Genomic DNA, 18486 nt, shown 5'->3' with positions numbered 1-18486 from the left:
AGATCTTCCACTTGCTTCATTCCCCAAATGCTCATGATGGCCGCAGGCCTTGAACTCAGTGCTCCAGCCCCGGGAGACATCAGGAGCTCTGGCCACCTGCAGCCACCTGCAGCCACCTGCGGCCACCTGCGGCCACCTGCAGCCACCTGCACAGGGTGCATAGCTCTGGCCACCACAGCAATGGCTGTGGGCCTGGAACTCAATCCAGGTCTTGCCTGTGGTGGCAGGAACTGAAGTACCTACTCCAGGCCTGCTGTTACCAAGATGTCCATGAGCAGGAAGCTGGAGCTGCAAACCGAGCCAGGATTTGAACCCAGATACTCCGGCAGCAATAAACACCTACCCCCAAAATCTCTCAATCACCATGTTTCAGCCGTCGATACCACAATGCCGGCAGGCTGAGTGTCCTCAACCTGTCTGGCTGCAACTTGCTCACTTCCTACAAACACACAAGCCGGCTCTGCATGCAGCCCCTTGCAGACAGCAACTCTCCAGCAGCCCTCCGCTCTCAGTGATGTCTACGCATCCACTTGAATCCCATCCCAAGAGCTCCCAGGCGGACACAGAACAGACTGATTCAACTGTGCAAAAATCAACCCTGGAGGAGCCCATGTGTGGGACAGCACCAGCATCCTATAGGAACAGTTCCATCCAGCTCTCTGTTAATGTGCCGGGGAAGTCCTTGGGCTCTTGACACTCTAGTGGGAGAGCAGGGTGGATATCCAAGCTCCTGGTTTGGCCTGACCCTGACCCAGCTGCTGCAACCACCTGAGGAGTGTGCACAGCACTTCGTGAGCACTGCCCTGAATCCCTCCTCTGGGTGGCTGAGTCAGTCAGCAAAAAGACAGGCTGGAAGGAATCTGGAAGGTTCCAAAGGCACTGTGGCCACAACTATCCAAAGCCAGTCACAGCCAGACAAGGGGTGCTGAGGGATCTGTCCCACCAGGCATGCTCAACTCTCCACTTTAACTCATCCCCTAGCCGATGGGTCAGCCGCAAAGCTTCGTCTCCCACTGCGTGAGTAAGCCCTGACAGCTGGGGTTATCACTGCTGAGCGCCGTGAGGCCTGAGGGAACCAGCACTGCACAGCAGACAGGGCCCCAGCTCCCCCGACTCCCTCACACCCAGACACTAGGCAAGCCAGTACGCTAGAGTTGTGCACCCAGAGGGTGGGCCCAGGTGAGCTCCTGAAGGCTGCAGGGTGGCCAGGCATGGTGACCCGGATGCATCCCAAGACGGCAGGGAGCTGGCCAGAGCCCCAGCAGCATGTCCTTGGCGAGTCTCTTCTGTCACTCAGGACCGCTGTCAGTGGGCAGGAGGGGACAGAATCCACTCGGGGGCCTCGAGGGCTGCGCACACCCTCCCCCAGCAGGAGGCCCCACTGCTGGGAAGCAAGGATGCGCACAGAGGCACAGACTGTGTTTGTGTCCCCCCAGTCAGGAACGCAGGCAAGGACAGCTCATTAGCATGCTGTTTTCAGCTCCTAATCCACATTCTGAAATGTAACAGTGTCTCTGGCTAGTGAGTCAGGGCTGCCCACACGTGGGAGGCCTGAAGCACAGCGAAGTGATGGGACCTGGAGACAGCAGAGGGCACCTGAGAGGGTACAGGCCTTGTGCCTTGGTGCAGGATGGGCAAGGGGACAGTGGGAGAAGGGAGGAAAGTGACAGGCACAAGGGCCCCAGAGAGGGCTGTCGCGGAGGCTGCAGGAAGGCACGGCCACAGGCCAGACTGGACGGCAGAGCAGCTCAGGGCACAGCCAAGAGCAGGGCACTCTACAGGCACAGGGAGCACTCTGCTTGGCTTTGGGGAGACATTCGAGGTGCACGAGGACTAAGGAGAAGACCAATCCGAGAGGGGCAAGCCCAGCCCATCGGGAGCCAGAGGTCGGCCTGGGGAGCAGCCGCAGGCCCAGGTCACATCCTAGGGAACGGAGACGCCAGCAGCCCTGCCAGCCCCTGGCTCTGAGATGAACACAATTACAGCATGACCGACCCGAATGTCTTCTGCTCCCAGGAGCTCAAATGGGGCCACGTCACAGGCCAGGAACACCTCCAAAGGGTGAGAGGCCAGCATCCCCCAAAGACCAGCACCTGGTACAGTCCACTCCATGCCAAAGCCCCAGGCAAACTGACGCAGGTACTAGTCAGGCTGGGAGGAATTTCAACTACAAACGTGAACACACAACCAGGAATTCCCAACTCCTGAGTCATGGGCACAAATTCTATAACTACAGGAGAGACGGGCCTAGAGCGTGGGCATGGCCAACAGTCCACCAAGCGGGCATCACCATGAAACACCAAAGAAACAAAACTCAAAAACTGAGCCTAACCGTAGTGGTAATCTCTAGAAGACCTCTCAGACCAGGGACTGGTCACAAGCATGCTGAGTTCGATCAATGTTACAGAAAACCTAAACAGGAGCTGGCATTGCGCCACAACAAGCAGAGCTGCCACCTGCAATGCCAGCAGCCAGCACGTGCTCTCTCCCCGCTAACGGCCTGGGAAAGACAACAGGAGATGGCTGTGGCACTGTCGGGCAGTCACTGGGAGAACGGGCTAGCTGCAGCACTCGCCTGCTCTTAAGAACGGAAGGGGGCAGCACCGTGTCGCAGTGGGCTAAGCCATCACTTATGACCCTGGAACCCTGGCATCCCAGAGTGCCAGTTCAAGTCCCAGCTCTTCTGCTTCCAACCCAGCTCCCTGCTACTGCCCCCAGAAAGGAAGCAGAAGGTGGCTCCAGCATTGGGCCTCTGCCACGCACAAGGCAGATCGAGCTCTAGTTCCTGGCTCCCAGGTCCGGCTGCTGCAGGCATATGCAGTGAGCTCACTCGCCTGCTCCCACTCTTGCCCCCTCTGCTGTTCTGCCTTTCAAATAAATAAATGTAAATAATAATATGGCCCAGCGTAGTGGCCTAGTGGCTAAATCCTCATCTTGCATGTGCCGGGATCCCACATGGGCACCAGTTCATATCCTGGCTGTTTCACATCCCTTCCAGCTCCCTGCTTGTGGCCTAGGAAAGCAGAAAAGGACGGCCCAAAACCTTGGAACCCCAAAAGAGGCTCCAGGCTCCTGGCTTTGGATTCAGCTCCAATTGTTGCAGCCACTTGGGGTGCGAACCAGCAGATGGAAGATCTCTCTCCCTGCCTCTCCTCCTCTCTGTAAATCTGACTTTCCAATAAAAATAAATAAATCTTTTTAAAAAATAAAATGTTTAAAGGTGGTAATAATAATAATGATACCAGGGCAAGACCTAAACAGGCTCACTTGGGTCTCACTCAGCTGAGCCCCACCCAGGACTCTGGCAGCGGAGCACTGCGGGTAGTGACCAGACCCTGAAGTGCCACTGCACTTGCTGGACATGCTTGTGCTACAGCAAGGATCCCCCAGGGCAGGAGATGGGCCAGAGTGTGAGCCATACAAAAGCCGCAGCGGCACCATCCAAGGGGCCTTGGCAAAGCCCGTGGTGGCTGCACAGGGGTCAGCCGAAGCTCCGGGGAGCAGGAAGCAGCCTTGCATGTCACAAGGAGGAGGGAAACAGCTAAAGCAGGCAGCTGGAGCCCCCCACCCCAGACAACCCCGCTGGGTGCCCCTCCAGAAGGCGTGCTAACACACCCCACACCCCAGGTGCAACCTCTGCCAGGCCCAACACAGATTGACTGCTTTTACTGCTGGGAGGCCTGAGGGCTTGTTTTCCTGGGGCAGACATAGCTATGCTTGTCTTCTTTCAAAATGAGTATGGCGGGCAGGGGCTGGGAAGCATCAGGAGGGGCCGCAGGTCCCAGGCCCATCGGCTCCTCTTGGCCTGGGCTGCGCATGCTCCTCAGCTCAGCCTGGAAGCCTTGAGGAAAGAGCGGAAACAGGGGAGCTAGAAGTTTGTTCTCCTCAGAGAAAAGCAGCTTCCAAATGACATTTATCCTGCTGTATTCAGCTTTGCACTGGGGACATCCAGCTAACGCTTCAGTGTTTTTAGGTCATAGTTAGTCCTAGCTACCCAATTACTGGCAACTCCGGCAGCAGTGGACAGGCAGCGCTGGGCAACCCGGCCAAGCAGCAGACGCGCTAGAGGCACAGGTCTCAGAGCCCTGCGGAGGCGATGTGGCCCACCAGGGTCTGTGCCCCAGTGCCAGCCTCCCGGGAGCAGATGTGGGTCGGAGCCATGATGAGGATCCACACAGAGGCCAAGACCGGGGAGCCCTCTGCAGGCCTCTGTCCGATGTCCACCCATGTTGGGGCCTGTGAAGGCCACCAGCCACTCTTCCAGCCCAGAGAGCAACCCAGGCTGCCCAGCTCTACCCACTGAAGAACAGAACAGACACACCGTGGGGTGGTGTCCCTCCAGCACACAGCGCACAAACACCCACTGCTCAGCGTGGGGCTGCGCCTTGTGCAGTAAACCGAATCAGAACTGCTCATTTAACTCAGGGACAGCAATGCGCCCACACAAAAACCTCTCCAGTGGGTGCCCAAAGGGAATTCTTCCTTTCCTCTTTCCTGACTCAAACTGCACAACTCAGGGGGTCGGGGCAGCCCGGTACCTGTATGCCACGTGCCTCAAGGCCCCAAAACAAGCAATGTGTCTGCTCACTTCTAAGACTAAGCTCCTATAGCCTGCAAGCCACACAAGGGCAGGGACAGACTACGTGCGTGGTGGTGGTCTCCCAAGATGACGGTAGAACCTCAGAGCCAGAAGGACCGAGCAGGAGTGTCACAGACTCAAACAAGTTACTTATGAAGTCTGACCATAGGGCCCCATCCCTGAAAGGTGACCATTGAGAGAGAGGACCAGTCCTGGTGTGTTACCTGCTGTCAAGCAGGCCCGTATGCCAGACAGGGTGACTCCTGCCCAGGACGTGCCCCAGGCAGCCTCAGGGGATGCCCAGGAGGGGCTGCTGCTGCAGGAGAAGACAGCTCCTCGCATGTGACCTCACAGCGAGACAGAATATGGAGGAGGGACAGTGATGCTGCCGACCTGCGGAGGACTAGGCTGATGTGTTTGTACCCTAGGGTTTTAAGATTTATTTATTTCGGGGCCCGGCGCAGTGGCCAAGCGGCTAAAGTCCTCGCCAGGAACTTTAGACTGCCTGAACACGCCAGGATCCCATATGGGCGCTGGTTCTAATCCCGGCAGCTCCACTTCCCATCCAGCTCCCTGCCTGAGGTCTGGGAAAGCAGTCGAAGATGGCCCAATGCTTTGGGACCCTGCACCCATGTGGGATACCCAGAAGAGGTTCCTGGATGCTGGCTTTGGATTGGCGCAGTACCGGCCGTTGCGCTCACTTGGGGAGTGAATCATTGGACGGAAGATCTTCCTCTCCGTCTCTCCTCCTCTCTGTATATCTGACTTTCCAATAAAAATAAATAAATCTTAAAAAAAATTTATTATTATTTTTTTTATTGGAAAGGCAGACCTAAGAGAAAAGGAGAGACAGAAAGATCTTTCACCTCTAGTTCACTCCCCAAATGGCAATGGTCAGAGCTGAGTCAATCTGAAGCCAGGAGCCAGAAGCTTCTTCCAGGTCTTCCACATGGGTACAGCATCCCAAGGACTTGGACCATCCTCTGCTGCTTTCCCAGGACATGAACCAGCATCCATATGGGATGCCAGCACCTGGAGGCATGTTGAGTCTTCAGCCCTTGTGTCTATTTAACAAAACGCTTTGAAAAGCAACAACAACAAAAATAAACCTAAAACTTAACTAAAAAAAAAAATCACATAAAATAAGGATATACAAAGAAGAAATTTGGGGTCAGGTGTTGGGCACAGTGGTTAAGCAGCAGCCCAGTACGCCTGCATGCCCGAGTGCCAGCTGCCCACCAACATGCAGCCAGGGAGGGAGCAGGTGCTGGCTTTGGCACGTGGGTCCCAGCCACACATGGGAGACCCAGCTGACATTCTAGGCTGCTGGCTGTGGTCTGGTCCAGCTCTGGCTGTGGAGGGCACTGGAGTGATCAGAAGAGCTGGCTCTATCTGCTTTCTGTCTCTCTGCCTTTCAAATCAAATAAAAGTAGTTTTGTTGTTGTTGTTGTTGTTAAAAAAGTATTTTTGTACAAATGTACTGTTGTGTTTTAAGGTAAGTAGCCTTGGGCCCAGCATGATAGCTTAGTGGCTAAAATCCTCGCCTTGCATGTGCCAGATCTCATATGAGTACCGGTTCTAATTCTGACTGCTCCACTTCCCATCCAGCTCCTTGCTTGTGGCCTGGGAAAGCAGTTGAGGACAGCCCAAACCCTTGGGACCCTGCACCCGTGTGGGAGACCCGGAAAAGGCTCCTGGATCCTGGGTTCCTATCAGCTCAGTATTGACCATTGCAGTCACTTGCAAAGTGAAAGATCTTTCTGTCTCTCCTTTTCTCTTAAGTCTGCCTTTCCAACAAAAATAAATAAATCTTAAAAAAAAAAAAAAAAAAAGATAAGTAGTCTCACAGGAGAGTTAGAAAGATTAAACCATCTTTAGAAGCTGGCACTGTGCTCCAACAGGTAAAGCTGCCACCTGAGACACCAGCACCCAGTGGGCACCAGTTCGCGTACCAGCTGCTCCATTTCCAATGCACCTGGGCAAGCAGTAGAAGATGGCCCAGGTGCTTGGGTTTCTGTACCTACATGAAGGACCAGCAAGAAGTTCCTGGTTCCTGGCTTCAGACCTGCCCAGCTCTGGCCATTGTGGTCATTTGAAGAGTAAAATAGTAGAAGAAAGACTTCTGTCTCTCCTTCTCTTTCAAATTAAACAGTAAAAGTTTAAAAAGTAAAGTGCTGGGCCCAGCGTCGTGGCCTAGTGGCTAAGTCCTCAACCTGAAAGAGCCGGGGTCCCATACAGGCGCTGGTTCTAATCCCAACAGCCCGCTTCCCATCCAGCTCTCTGCCTGTGGCCTGGGAAAGAAGTCGAGGACGGCCCAAAGCCTTGGGACCCTGCACCCACATGGCAGAGCCGGAAGAGGATCTGGGCTCCTGGCTTTGGATTGGCGCAGTACCAGCCATTGCGCTCACTTGGGGAGTGAATCATTGGACGGAAGATCTTCCTCTGTCTCTCCTCCTCTCTGTATATCTGACTTTGTAATAAAATAAATAAATAAATAAACCTTTAAAAAATTCCACCTTTCCAATAAAAATAAATACATCTTTAAAAAACAATAATAAAAACAAAGTACCATTCTTGGCACCCTGAGAGGAAGACAGGGAAGTCCAGATTCAAACGAAGGTCAGAGCTCAACTACTGAGTGACAACATTCATGCTCTGTGAAAATCAGATGAATCATTTCAAACAAAACTGCCCTAAAAAAATTTTTTAACTGACTTGAAAGGCAAAGTTACAGAGAGAGAGAGAGATAGAGAGAGAAATAGATCTTCCATCTGCTTTCATGCCACAATGGCAAGGGCTGGGCCAGGCCAAGACCAGAATCAGGAGCTTCCGTGTTTCCAAGAGGGTGCGGGGCCCGCAGACTCAGCTACCTCCACTGCTTCCCGAGGATGCATTAACAGGGAAGTGGATCCGAAGTGGAATAGCCAGGACCTGAATCAGCACCCATATGGGAAGTGTGCACTGTGGGCTGCTGCTAACCAGCCATGCCATAATCCTTGAACAAGCATCTCTCCATCCCAGTGTTTACTAAGTGCGTGTCAGGCCTACCCAACTTGGGGAAGGCGGACAGTGCCCAGTAAGGTGACTGTGGGAAGAGTCAATCCAAGGTCAGTGCCCTGAGCCAGGTCCAGTCCTGCCCACCTGTCTGCTGACTTGTCTCCTCCTGATTTGCAGACTGAGGAGGATACAGAGGACAAAAGGACAGGCAGAAAGGGCCTAACGCCTGGAGAACTGGCAGTGTCTGTGGCCATCATTCCCAGCAGAGGTCTGGGGACACCTGCCAGGGACACGCAGAGGCCACTACAGAGCGGGGCGGCTTGGCGACAGGATGCCCAATAGGAAGACTTGACACAGACTGTCCAGAGCCCAGCCGGGACTCGGGGTGCTGGTCAGGGCTGAGGGACAAGTCCCCAAGATCCCGTGAGCCAGGGGGAGTGGGGGCCCTGACCTGACTGTGCTTCATCCTCCTGGCCCGCTCCCTGCCCAGCCCAAGCATCTGAGGGTGGCGACAGACAGGCTCAGCCTCCAGCCCTTTTTCCTCTCTGCCCCACCTCGGCCATCTCCCCCGTCTTCACACCAGGGCACCAGCACACTGACTACCCACAGCAGCTGCCCTCCCAGGCTCTGGGGGCTCCCAGCTCAGCCTCAGCTACAGAGAAACACATTTTGAGGGGGAGGAAAAAAATAGTTACATTAAAACCCAAAATGTGAAAAACACATGTAATTTTTGACTAAATATAGTTGTTACTAAAGCACTATAAATACTAGTCTACACACCCAGAAAATCCAAGAAAATCAACTGAGAAACCTCTGGAAGCCAGTGAGACAACTCGGGATCGGCACACACAGAGGCTGGAGGAACACGGACGCTAGGGTCCCCAGGGCAACCCAAGGCTTCAGCAAAGGCACACCCTGCTCTCAAAGACTCAGCAAGGTCAAGACGTCAGGCACCAGCCTGCCTGATGTCAAGTCTACAGAGTACAGGGAAGAGTGATGGCACACAACCATGTCACTGGAAGGCTGGGAATGCTGACAGGACATGGAGCCAAGGACAGCCCAGGGGAGCCCGCGGAGACCTGATGGAGGCCAGTCCAGGTGTGCAGCTCACCAGCCCCCAGGCCGGGCCTGCAACAAGGCCCCCACCCCCTGCCACAGCCAGGTGCATGGCTCACTTGGTTAAGACAGAGAACCAAGGGAGCCCGCAAGGGGGACCCCTTCTTAGCAGAATAATACTCAGCTGCAAAGGTGCTCCAGGAGTCTTCCCCCAACCAAGCAGGACCGCCCAGGCCCTGGCAACCCTGGCCCTGCCTTCCAGCGGAAGGACTGAGGGCAGAACAGGTGCCTGTGCGGCCCTGACGGCTCACCTGTGTCAAGTGCAGGATTCACACTAGAACAAACTGCTCCGTCAGCAAAGGAAGACTCTGCTAAAATCCAACCACAGAACTAGAGGCCGGGGGGCCAGACACGGGAGTAGGGGAAGCCCCAGCCAGCACCTCCTGGGCACACGGAGGGCATGGGCCATGGTCATGGCAGGTGCTATGCCTCAGCTGTGTCCCTCAGGGTGAGGACACTGGGAAGCAGGCAGGGGTGACTGGGTGCCCAAAGAGGAGCCCCACCTGTGGGTTTGGCACCTTCGGAAGAGACCCGGAAGAATCCACTTGTCTTCATTCCCGGGATAGCGGATAGGGACCATCCACATCCAACAAACCCCACGGACACAGAACCGCCACCCAGAACATCAACGTGCGCTCTTATTACTGCATTGTATCTCACTGGCGAAGCAGTGAGATGGGCCACGGGGCTCTTTCTTCTGCTGGTTCGCTCCCATCTGCTTGTGGCTCCAACCACAAGGGCTGGGCCGAAGCAATGTCGGGATCCTGGAAGTCTTCCCAGATCTCCCACATGGGGGACAAGGACCCAAGGACTAGAGCCGTAGGCTGCAACCTCCCAGGTGCACATCAGCAGGAAGCCAGATCCGAAGCAGAAAAGCCAGGACTTCACTAGCACTCCAAAATGGGATGACAGCATTCCCAGCAAAGGCTTAACCCACTGTGCCACACATCTGCCACACTGTTTTGGTTTTTAAAGCAAAGACACTGTTGTTTAAATTACCCACACCAATGACTTGCAGAACTTTGTAATTTTTATTTATTTTATTCATTCACTTATTTTTATTCAAATAAAAGGCAGAGAAACCCTTACAAAGAGACAGAGATCTTCATCTGCTGGTCTGCTCTCCTAATGCCCAGTACAGACAGGGCTAAGCCAGCCTGGCACTCAATAGAAGTCTCCCACACGGTGGAAGGGACCCCAGTACTTAGGCCACCACCTGTCAAGTCCAGGATTTCCTTAGCGAGCGAAGCATAGCTGGCCTGGCACCCAAGCATGCCCATCCTGGAAGTCTGGAGGTGGCAGCCCAAGCAGCAGCTTACCCCTCATGCCAAACCACACCAAAGTGCATTGCTGTTAACTCCCCAAGCAGATTCCATTATAGCAGCCCAAAGAGCCAAGACAGGGAGCAAAGCAAACAGGAGCACGGGCCGCTGCACACTGGAGTACCAGGTCTTCGCTCCAACCGCAGCTGGCCACCCACACGCAAGCTGGCAGGCAGCACGTGCTCACAATGCGGCGGGCCAGAGCCATGGAGCTGCAGCCCTTTGCAGGGACGTGGCTAAGACAGCTGACAGCACCATTCTTTTCCCCAGGAGTGTCGATCAGCAGCTGGGCGCAAAGGCCCCAGCAGAGGAACCAAGGCCAGCTCCCAACAGCGTCCTCAGGAGCCTGCTCCACCAGGCTCGGGCCAGAGGTGGCCTCCACCCCCGCAGCGCTCCCCTCATGCTGCCACTGGTTGGCGGGCCTGGGCAGGGCAGAGAGGGGCTTCCGCAGACCTACAGCTACACTCAAGCACCCCTCCTCCCAGCGCTCAGGACAGAAATAACTGTCTCCAGGTAGTAACCGACCTTCTCAGTGCTACTTCCTTACTCGGCTTCTTTCCTAAAGAATTCTGTCCTTAACTTACAAAGGAAAACCCACAAATGCACAGCCTTTCTCTCAGAGATCATCCCGCCATCCCAACCCCACAAATTCAATTCTCACTCTGCTGTCCACAGTGACACCTGCAGGTCAAGATCCTGAAGTGCAGGGAACAGAGAACAGACCAAAGCCACAACCAGCTCTCACCAGTGGTACCCACTTCAAACTGGCAGCCACGTGCTACATGCTGAGTCCCTTCCCCACCCCCGCTCACAGGTGCTGTCCAGGGGCACACACCACCGGCCACCCTGGCAAGCACAGCATAAACAAGAGCTGGCTTCAGATCAACTCAGCTCTGGCCACGGAGGCCATTTAGGGAGTGAAGCAGTCGATGGAAGATCTTTCTGTCTCTCCTTTGCAAATCTGCCTTTCAAATAAAAATAAGTAAATCATTAAAAAAAAAAAACCCCACTTGAACATGAAGACAAAGAGCATCTCTGACGACGACGCTCCTCACCGAGCCAAGCTGACCTCCCCACCACGTGCAAGCCCACTCTCTCTCACAACCTTGCAGGGACTCCACGTGCCAAGCTCAGCCTTCTCACACCTGCCCTGGCCCACCTGTGACCAAAGGGCAGGTGTTAGGAGCAACTCACCAGCTGAGGAAACGGTCCCAGCAGGGTGACAGCAAAGCAGGACACTGGAACATCCCTAATCGCCCGAAAACACCTCCACCCACAGCCGTTAGTAGAGCCACGGTCATCAGGGAGGCCACAGCCCTTTCTCCACCGGGCCACGACCGGGACAGCTTCCCACACATACACCCTGGCACAGCACAAGATCAACGACGACCGACGACAACAAGCTGAACCTCACAAACGGTTTGTTTCTGGGATTTCTCATTCACTCTCAGACTGGGCCGGCAGGGTGTGCAGGCTCTGAAGCATTTCCCGAAGCCCACACTGCGTCACAGCGCAGCAGGCCACATCGCAGCAGCAGCAGCTCCCGCCCACAGACCAAGCTTCCAGCACAACTCTTGGAGGATCAACCACAAAGGGGCAGCGGAAACAAACCACACAGCACACGGAAGGGGGTTCGATCACGGGAAACGCCACCGCAGTCCAGCGATCCCAGGGCAGGACAAGGGCCCCGGCTGCCAGGCCTGGGGCAGCGGAGCTATCCGAACCACGGCGACGGACACAAGCCGCACCGCCCAACACTGCAAACCAAGTTCTGATGACAGCTCTGCGCTGCACTGGACCCAGACCTCCAGGAAGGAAACTCTCCTGCACTAAGCACAGCAGGATGGCCAGCTTGTAAACAAAACCAAATGTGAATCATTACGACCTGCCTCTTCTCATCCCGCCCCACGTGTTTTCCAGCTGAGTTCATTCATATCCAACCCAGACACGGGGTGACATGCTACAGTTAGGAGACCGGTGTGTCCAGCACCGGGCAGAGCCTAAACCAACACGTATCCACCAGCAGACATCAGTCACTGTGGGCCTGGGTTCCAGCCGACAGCACAGGACAGTCAACTAGGGAACGAGCACCCCAAGTCATCAACCAGCAGACATGCAGCCCCTCCAGCTCCAGCAAATGCGGTCAACCCCCTGGACTCTGCTGGGCGCCCGGGACTCTGCTGGGCGTCCGGGACTCTGCTGGGCGTCCAGGCCCCAGATTCAGTCCAGCAGACAGACACATCCTGTATGCCTGCAGATTTGGAGCACAGCTCCCCACGAGGGTTCCGGAAAGCCAGCAGCCAACAGCCAAGAGCTTTCCAGCGCTGAGGCACCGGGAGCTCAGCAGTCCTGAAGCTCCAGCCCAGTGAGTGCCGCCCAGCTGCAGCTCAGGTCTCCTGGAACACCCAAGTCCTCGCTCCACGACCGTAAGGGGAGAACCTGCAAGACCAATCCTAAGTCTAACCCACAACACCACGCAGAGCCTGGCTGCAGTTGGTTTCCTTAATTTCCAATCCAGCCTCCCACGAACAGCACCCTGCGAAGGAGCGGCCAGGGCGTGGGTCCCTGGCACAGCATGGGAAACGCACACGATCCGGCTCCGGCCTCACCGGGTCCGGCCAGCACTGCACTGGGGGAGTGACCCAGCAGACGGAAGACATCTATACCAACCTCCCCTGACCTACTGCTGGCTTGCTCTCTCCGCCTTTCAAATAAAAAGGAAATAATAATAATAAAAACCTCTATATAACAAGATGGTTATTCTAGCCCAATACTTAGAAATAAAAAATTCTCTTATAACATTTTAGAAATCATAAAATTCAAAAAAGTTAAAAAAATTTTTGAATAAAAACAGGCTGGCCCAGTGGCATGGCTGGTAAAGCCCCTGCCTACAATTCGGGGCTGGTTTGAGTCCCAGACGCTCCGCTTCCCATCTACCTCCCTGCCAACGCGCCTGGGAAAGCAGAGATTCCGTGGGAGACCAGAACAAGCTCCACTCCTGCTTTCAGAACTGCCCAGCGAGTTAGGCAGACACAGAGGGAGAGAACCAGCAGATCAAAGAGATCTCTGCCTCCCTCTCCCCTCCCCCACACCAGCTCTGTAAACCTGCCTTGCCAAAAAAATTTTTTATAAGATTTGTTTATTTTCATTGGAAAGTCAGATTTCTAGAGAGAAGGAGATAGAGATAATTCTAACCGCTGATTCACTCCCCAAATGGCAACAACGCCAGGAGCTGAGCCAGTCCGAAGCCAGGAGCCAATTTCTTCCGGGTCTCCCACACAGATGCAATGTCCCAAGGCTTCGGGCCGTCCTCGACTGCCTTCCTAGTAGCAAGCAGGGAGACCAAAGGGAAGTAGAGCAGTTGGGACACGAACTGGTACCAATAGGGGAACCTGGTGCATGCAAAGCAAGGACTTTAGCCACTAAGCTACAGCACTGGGCCCTCAAATATTTAGAAATTAGAACTCAGTAGCAGGCACAGCAGAACACCAGAATAAGCCTCTACCTGTGGCGCCAGCATCCCACAGGGGTGCCAGCTTAGTCCCAGCAGCTCCACTTCCAATCCAGTTCCCTGTTGATGGCCTGGGAAAGCAGCACACTGATTCAGGTCCTTGGCCCTGCACTCCCATGGGAAACCTGGAGGAAGCTCCAAGTTCCTGATTGGCTCAGCTCTGACTACTGTGTCCATTTAAGCAGTGAACCAGCAGATCAAAGAAATCCACCCCCACTCCCCATCTCTCCTGCTCTCTGCAACTTTCCCTCCCCCCCCAAAAAAAAATGAAATAAATCTTTTTTAAAAAGAAATTACAGAACGTGGGCCCAGCACGCAGTAGCCTAGTAGTAAGGATCCTCGCCTATGCCTGGATCCCCTAGGGTGCCAGTTCAGGTCCCGGCTGCCCCACTTCCCTTCCAGCTCCCCGCCTGTGGCCTAGCAAAGCATCAGAGGATGACCCAAAGCCTTGGGACCCTGCACTCGCCTGCGAAAGCCAGAGACGGCTCAGCTCCAGCCACTGTGGACATTCGGGGAGTTAATCAGAAGATACAAGATCTTTCTCTTCTTCTCCCCTACTCTCTGTTAAATTTGTCTTTCCAGGGCCTGGCATGTTAGCCTAGCGGCTAAAGTCCTCGCCTTGCACGCACCAGGATCCCATACAATGCCACTTCTTATCCCAGCAGCTCCACTTCCCATTCAGCTCCCTGCTTGCTACTAGGAAGGCAGTCGAGGACGGCCCGAAGCCTTGGGACCCTGCATCCGTGTGGGAGAGCCAGAAGACGCTCCAGTCTCCTGGCTTCGGATCGGCATAGCACCGGCCGTTGCAGTCACTTGGGAGTGAATCATCACATAGAAGATCTTCCTCTCTGTCTCTCTCCTCTGTATATCTGACTTTCCAATAAAAATAAATAAATCTTTAAAAAGGGGGACTTATTTTCTAAACAAAGCAAGGAATAAAGATGTAAATTAAGAACCCTTATAATGTGTCCTTTTAAAAATATGTATTTATTTTATTTAAAAGGCAGTTATATACAAAGGAGAGACAGAGAAAGATCTTCTCTGCTGGCCGACTCCCCCAATGGCCACAACGACAATCAGGCAGAGCCAATGGCAGAAACCACGCATTGCTTCTGGCTCTCGCACACTGCACAGGAGCCAAGTACTCTGGCCGTCTTCTGTTGCCTTCTCAGGCACATTAGCAGGGAGCTGGATCGGAAGCAGGGCAGCCGGGACTCAAACTGGCACCCACGTGGGTGGAAGCTTAACCTACAATACCATAGCACCAGCTCCAAGAACATTCTTCCAGTTAGGAAGTATCTGCTCATGGGCCCAGCATGGTAGCCTAGTGGCTAAAGCTCTCACCTTGCACGAGCCGGGATCCCATATTGGTGTCAGTTCTAATCCCAGCTGCTCTACTTCCCATCAGCTCCCTGCTTGGGCAAGGGAAAGCAGTCCAGGATGGCCCAAAGCCTTGGGACCCTGCACCCCATATAGGAGATCCAGAAGAGGCTTCAGGCTCCTGGCTTTGGGTCAGCTCAGCTTCAGCCATTACAGCCACTTGGAGACTGAACCAGCAGATAAAAGATCTTTCTGTATTTCCTTTTCTCTGTAAATCTGACTTTCCAATAAGAATAAATAAATCTTTTAAAAAAAAAAAAACAGAAAGAAAGAAAGAAAAAAGAAAATATCCATTCCTGCTCCCTGCCCCCAAGCCGTCCTCCCCGGCCCATCGGGAAGCCAAGACTGGCTTGGGCTTCAGGCTTTACATGGCTCTACCTGTACGTAACTGATTTATAAGTCACTCAATGTGGCCCACCTGGCTTCCTTAATTAGAAACTACAATTGAAAACCCCCTCAAACTATGTCAGGGGGTACCAGGAGTGGGAAGGACAGAAGCGAAGGGGGATGCAGGGCAGTGATACCAAAGAAGAGACAGCGCCTCCGAAGACAGGAGAGGGACTGTTCCAGAAACAGACAGGCCATGAGCGTTCTGCAGACACTGCCTGCCAGCCCAGAGAAGGCCAGCCTCTCTCCATGGGCTGTTAACTCCCCCGAGCTCCTGGGAAGCAGCTACTGAAAGGGAGCGTAAAGCTCACGCCACAGTCAAGTCCCAGCACTCGGCAACAGCTTGCCCTGCTGCTCATCGAAAATCCAACAGGCCGCGGAGCAGGCAGCGGCTCTGTCATGGAGAGGCAGGGCGTGGTGTGTGTCCCCAGTCCTGTGGGCACAGATGCCAGGAGTCGGAACCGAGCCATGAGGGCAAAGCCGCACAGCAGGCCAAGGGGGCCCGGCCCGGGAACGGGTGCTCTCCTGACAGCCAGGTGACCGAAGAAAACAAGGACTGAAGGCACCATGCAGGACTAAAGGACCACCACACGGGCTGCACACTTCAGGAGCTCAGAGACAAAGCACAAGTCCTACCTGGAGGGAGCTGGAGGGTCCCTGGGTGCTTCCGTAGCACCAGCAGCTGCTCCAGGAGCCGCGGCCACCTCCTCCGGGCCAGGCGCCAGCAGCGGCACCACTGGGTCCTGCAGGCCTGGAGCGGGGGCTGTCTCCACCTCTGTGGGCCCACCCACCTCCGAGGTGGCATCAATCTCTACTTCCTGCACGGCCCCAGGGACTGGGCCGGCCCCGGGCTCCTCCTTGGCTTCGGGGGCTGTCCCAGTGGCCTCCTCCTCTTCCTTTCTTCTGACTTTCTCTTCAAGCTCCTTCCTCCTCTTCTCATCATCCTGCCGGGCCATGTGGTCAAAGGTCTTGAACACCTAAAATCCAGAGAGACACGGCCATCAGCCCCGGGGCCATCGTAAGCCACAAGTGCATGGGACTGAAGCAGAACCAGCGAGGTCCACGACGCAAGCAACTGTTTTCCACTGGCAGACGAAAAGTGCCATGCAAGCTGGCAGAACGGGCCTGAGCCCGAGCCATCTGACGCCCCGATCTGCTTCACGCTGCCCCCGGCACAACCCACACTGGACACACGCTAACCTCAACCCCCAAGAAGCAACTGGGAATACTGGTGGGAGCATGTGCCCCTCTCCTAACCCACAGGGGCCAGGCGTTTGACCCACCCGCAGTGCACCAGGGATGGCTCCCACGTAAGAACAGAGAACTCTGCCATGTGCTCTCGGCTGCACCTCTCATGGGTCCCAGTCACACCGGTAACGAGCGCCACCTCTCCCCCCAGTCAGACCCCCACCCAGCCTTAAGGGAGCTCTGAGCATTTCCAATGGAGGAAATCTGGGAGGAAGGAAAAGGGCTCTGCTGGCCCTGAGCGAGATCCACCTGCCACCAGGGAGCAGTCTCTGCAGCCAAGTGGGCGGGTCCCACCCAAGCTCTGGGCACAGAAGACAAAGGCGGGAGGGCACCCCTTCCAAAAGCTGGCGATACCCAGGGCCAGGCCACCACCTGCCGCCTCCCCGGGGGCCCATTAGCAGGAAGGCAGAACGCAGCCTGGGGTCTCAAGTCCCAGCCAACGGCTCCGATGCCAGACATCACCTCTCCGCCCCTTGTCTTCCAGCGGGCCGTCCTCCGTCCCGTGACTCACACACCCACTTGCCCCGAGCATCAAAGACGCTCAGAAAGCTGACTGCTTCGTTCAGAAGCTCCCAGTTCGCCGCACTACTTGCGATGAACCCAACCTGGGATGCGCTGCGCTGCGCTGCGCCCGGGTGTGCCTCCACTCGCCACTCCGGGGCCCAGCCTCGCCCCGCGGAGCCGCGCTGACCACCGGCCACCCCGCGAGCCGTGGGCGGCAGGGAGCGGCCGGACGGACGGGCCAGGGCCAGCACCTGCACCCGCCTCACCTGCAGCACCAGGGCCTGCGCCGCGCCGGGCGGGAAGCCCATGCGGTCCGACGGCTGGCGCAGCAGACGGTAGAAGTCCGTCTTACGGTAGAGAAAGCCGAACAGCACGCGCAGGAAGTCCTGCACATTGCCCACGTGCTGCAGGATGCCCAGTAGGGCCTGATCGTACAGCTCCACAGCCCCAGGCTCCATGTCGCTGCCGCCGCCGCCCAGGGACGCGAACCCCGCGGCTCCCGAGGACCGCAGGCCGCCACTTCCGGCGCGCGCCCAACCGCTTCCCCGGACGGCTTCCCCGGGGGATTTCCGGTCCGCCCTCGAGCGACCCCCGGGCGGACCCTAACGCCCCGCCGCGCTCTGTCCCGGACAGCCCTTTCGAAAGGAGCCGGATGCGGGACCCGACACAGCTCCTACATGCTGAAAAACCCCTGGCTGCCTTGCAAGGGACGGGTGGCGGCCATGTTTGAGGAGGGCGGAAGGGCCATGCGAGGGCAGTGTCACATGATCTGTGCGTTTGTTCATGTGATGCTGGAAGCCTCGCTTCCTGCAGGTGTCCCTGCAGGCCGATAGGCTCCTAGACGGGTACCTGCGTGGCTGTGGGTTGTGTGGGTTTTTTGTTAACTGAGCTGAGAGGGAAACTAGAGGGAACTCAAAGAATGAGCCAAGACATTCAGTGGGCGGGGGGCGGGCATGTATATTCAGGGCAGGAAGAATGCTGTATGGCCCCATATGGAAAAGTAAACTTCTCTGAGTGTTTAATGGGTGGAACTCTTAATAGGCTGTGTTGACTCAAACAAAAATAGTAATAAACTCAGGTGGGTCATATGGTGAAAATCTGAATAGTGTGTGAGGACATTGTACATGTGAGTTGTAAATAGGGCCACACTGGCTACCCTTGGCCACTGTTTCTAACTCCTCTTTGCCACTGTGCCCATTGATGCTGATACCATTTATGGAAGGCACCAGGAAAGTTTTGTTTTGCATGGGTTATGCTTATCAAGATTTACCATATAGAAATTTTAAATATTTATTGAGTTTTAACTCACATAAAAATACTTAGCATCAGGCCCGGCGGCGTGGCCTAGCGGCTAAAGTCCTCGCCTTGAATGCACTGGGATTCCATATGGGCGCCAGTTCTAATCCTGGCAGCTCCACTTCCCATCCAGCTCCCTGCTTGTG

At 55.3% G+C, this 18486-nt stretch overlaps 1 protein-coding gene across 2 annotated transcripts in view; it reads right to left on the bottom strand.

Moving 5' to 3' along the window:
- Window positions 1–17769, bottom strand: part of NUDCD3 (NudC domain containing 3) — a 60491-nt gene extending 42722 nt beyond the window's left edge. For both annotated transcript variants that reach the window (XM_040965092.1, XM_040965093.1), the window contains exons 1-2: window positions 17311–17769; window positions 15929–16269 (exon numbers count right to left, since the gene is read on the bottom strand). In XM_040965092.1, the coding sequence (XP_040821026.1) occupies window positions 15929–16269; window positions 17311–17502 (533 nt within the window). In that variant the 5' untranslated portion in view covers window positions 17503–17769. The remainder of the gene's footprint in view (window positions 1–15928; window positions 16270–17310) is intronic.
- Window positions 17770–18486: the final 717 nt, after the last annotated feature.

Source organism: Ochotona curzoniae, unplaced genomic scaffold (assembly GCF_017591425.1).
Source record: "Ochotona curzoniae isolate NIBS_2020 unplaced genomic scaffold, NIBS_Ocur_1.0 scaffold_3835, whole genome shotgun sequence".
NCBI lineage: Eukaryota > Metazoa > Chordata > Mammalia > Lagomorpha > Ochotonidae > Ochotona > Ochotona curzoniae.
The sequence above is the reverse complement of the archived record's forward strand: the minus strand, read 5'-3'. Positions and strand labels throughout refer to the sequence as shown.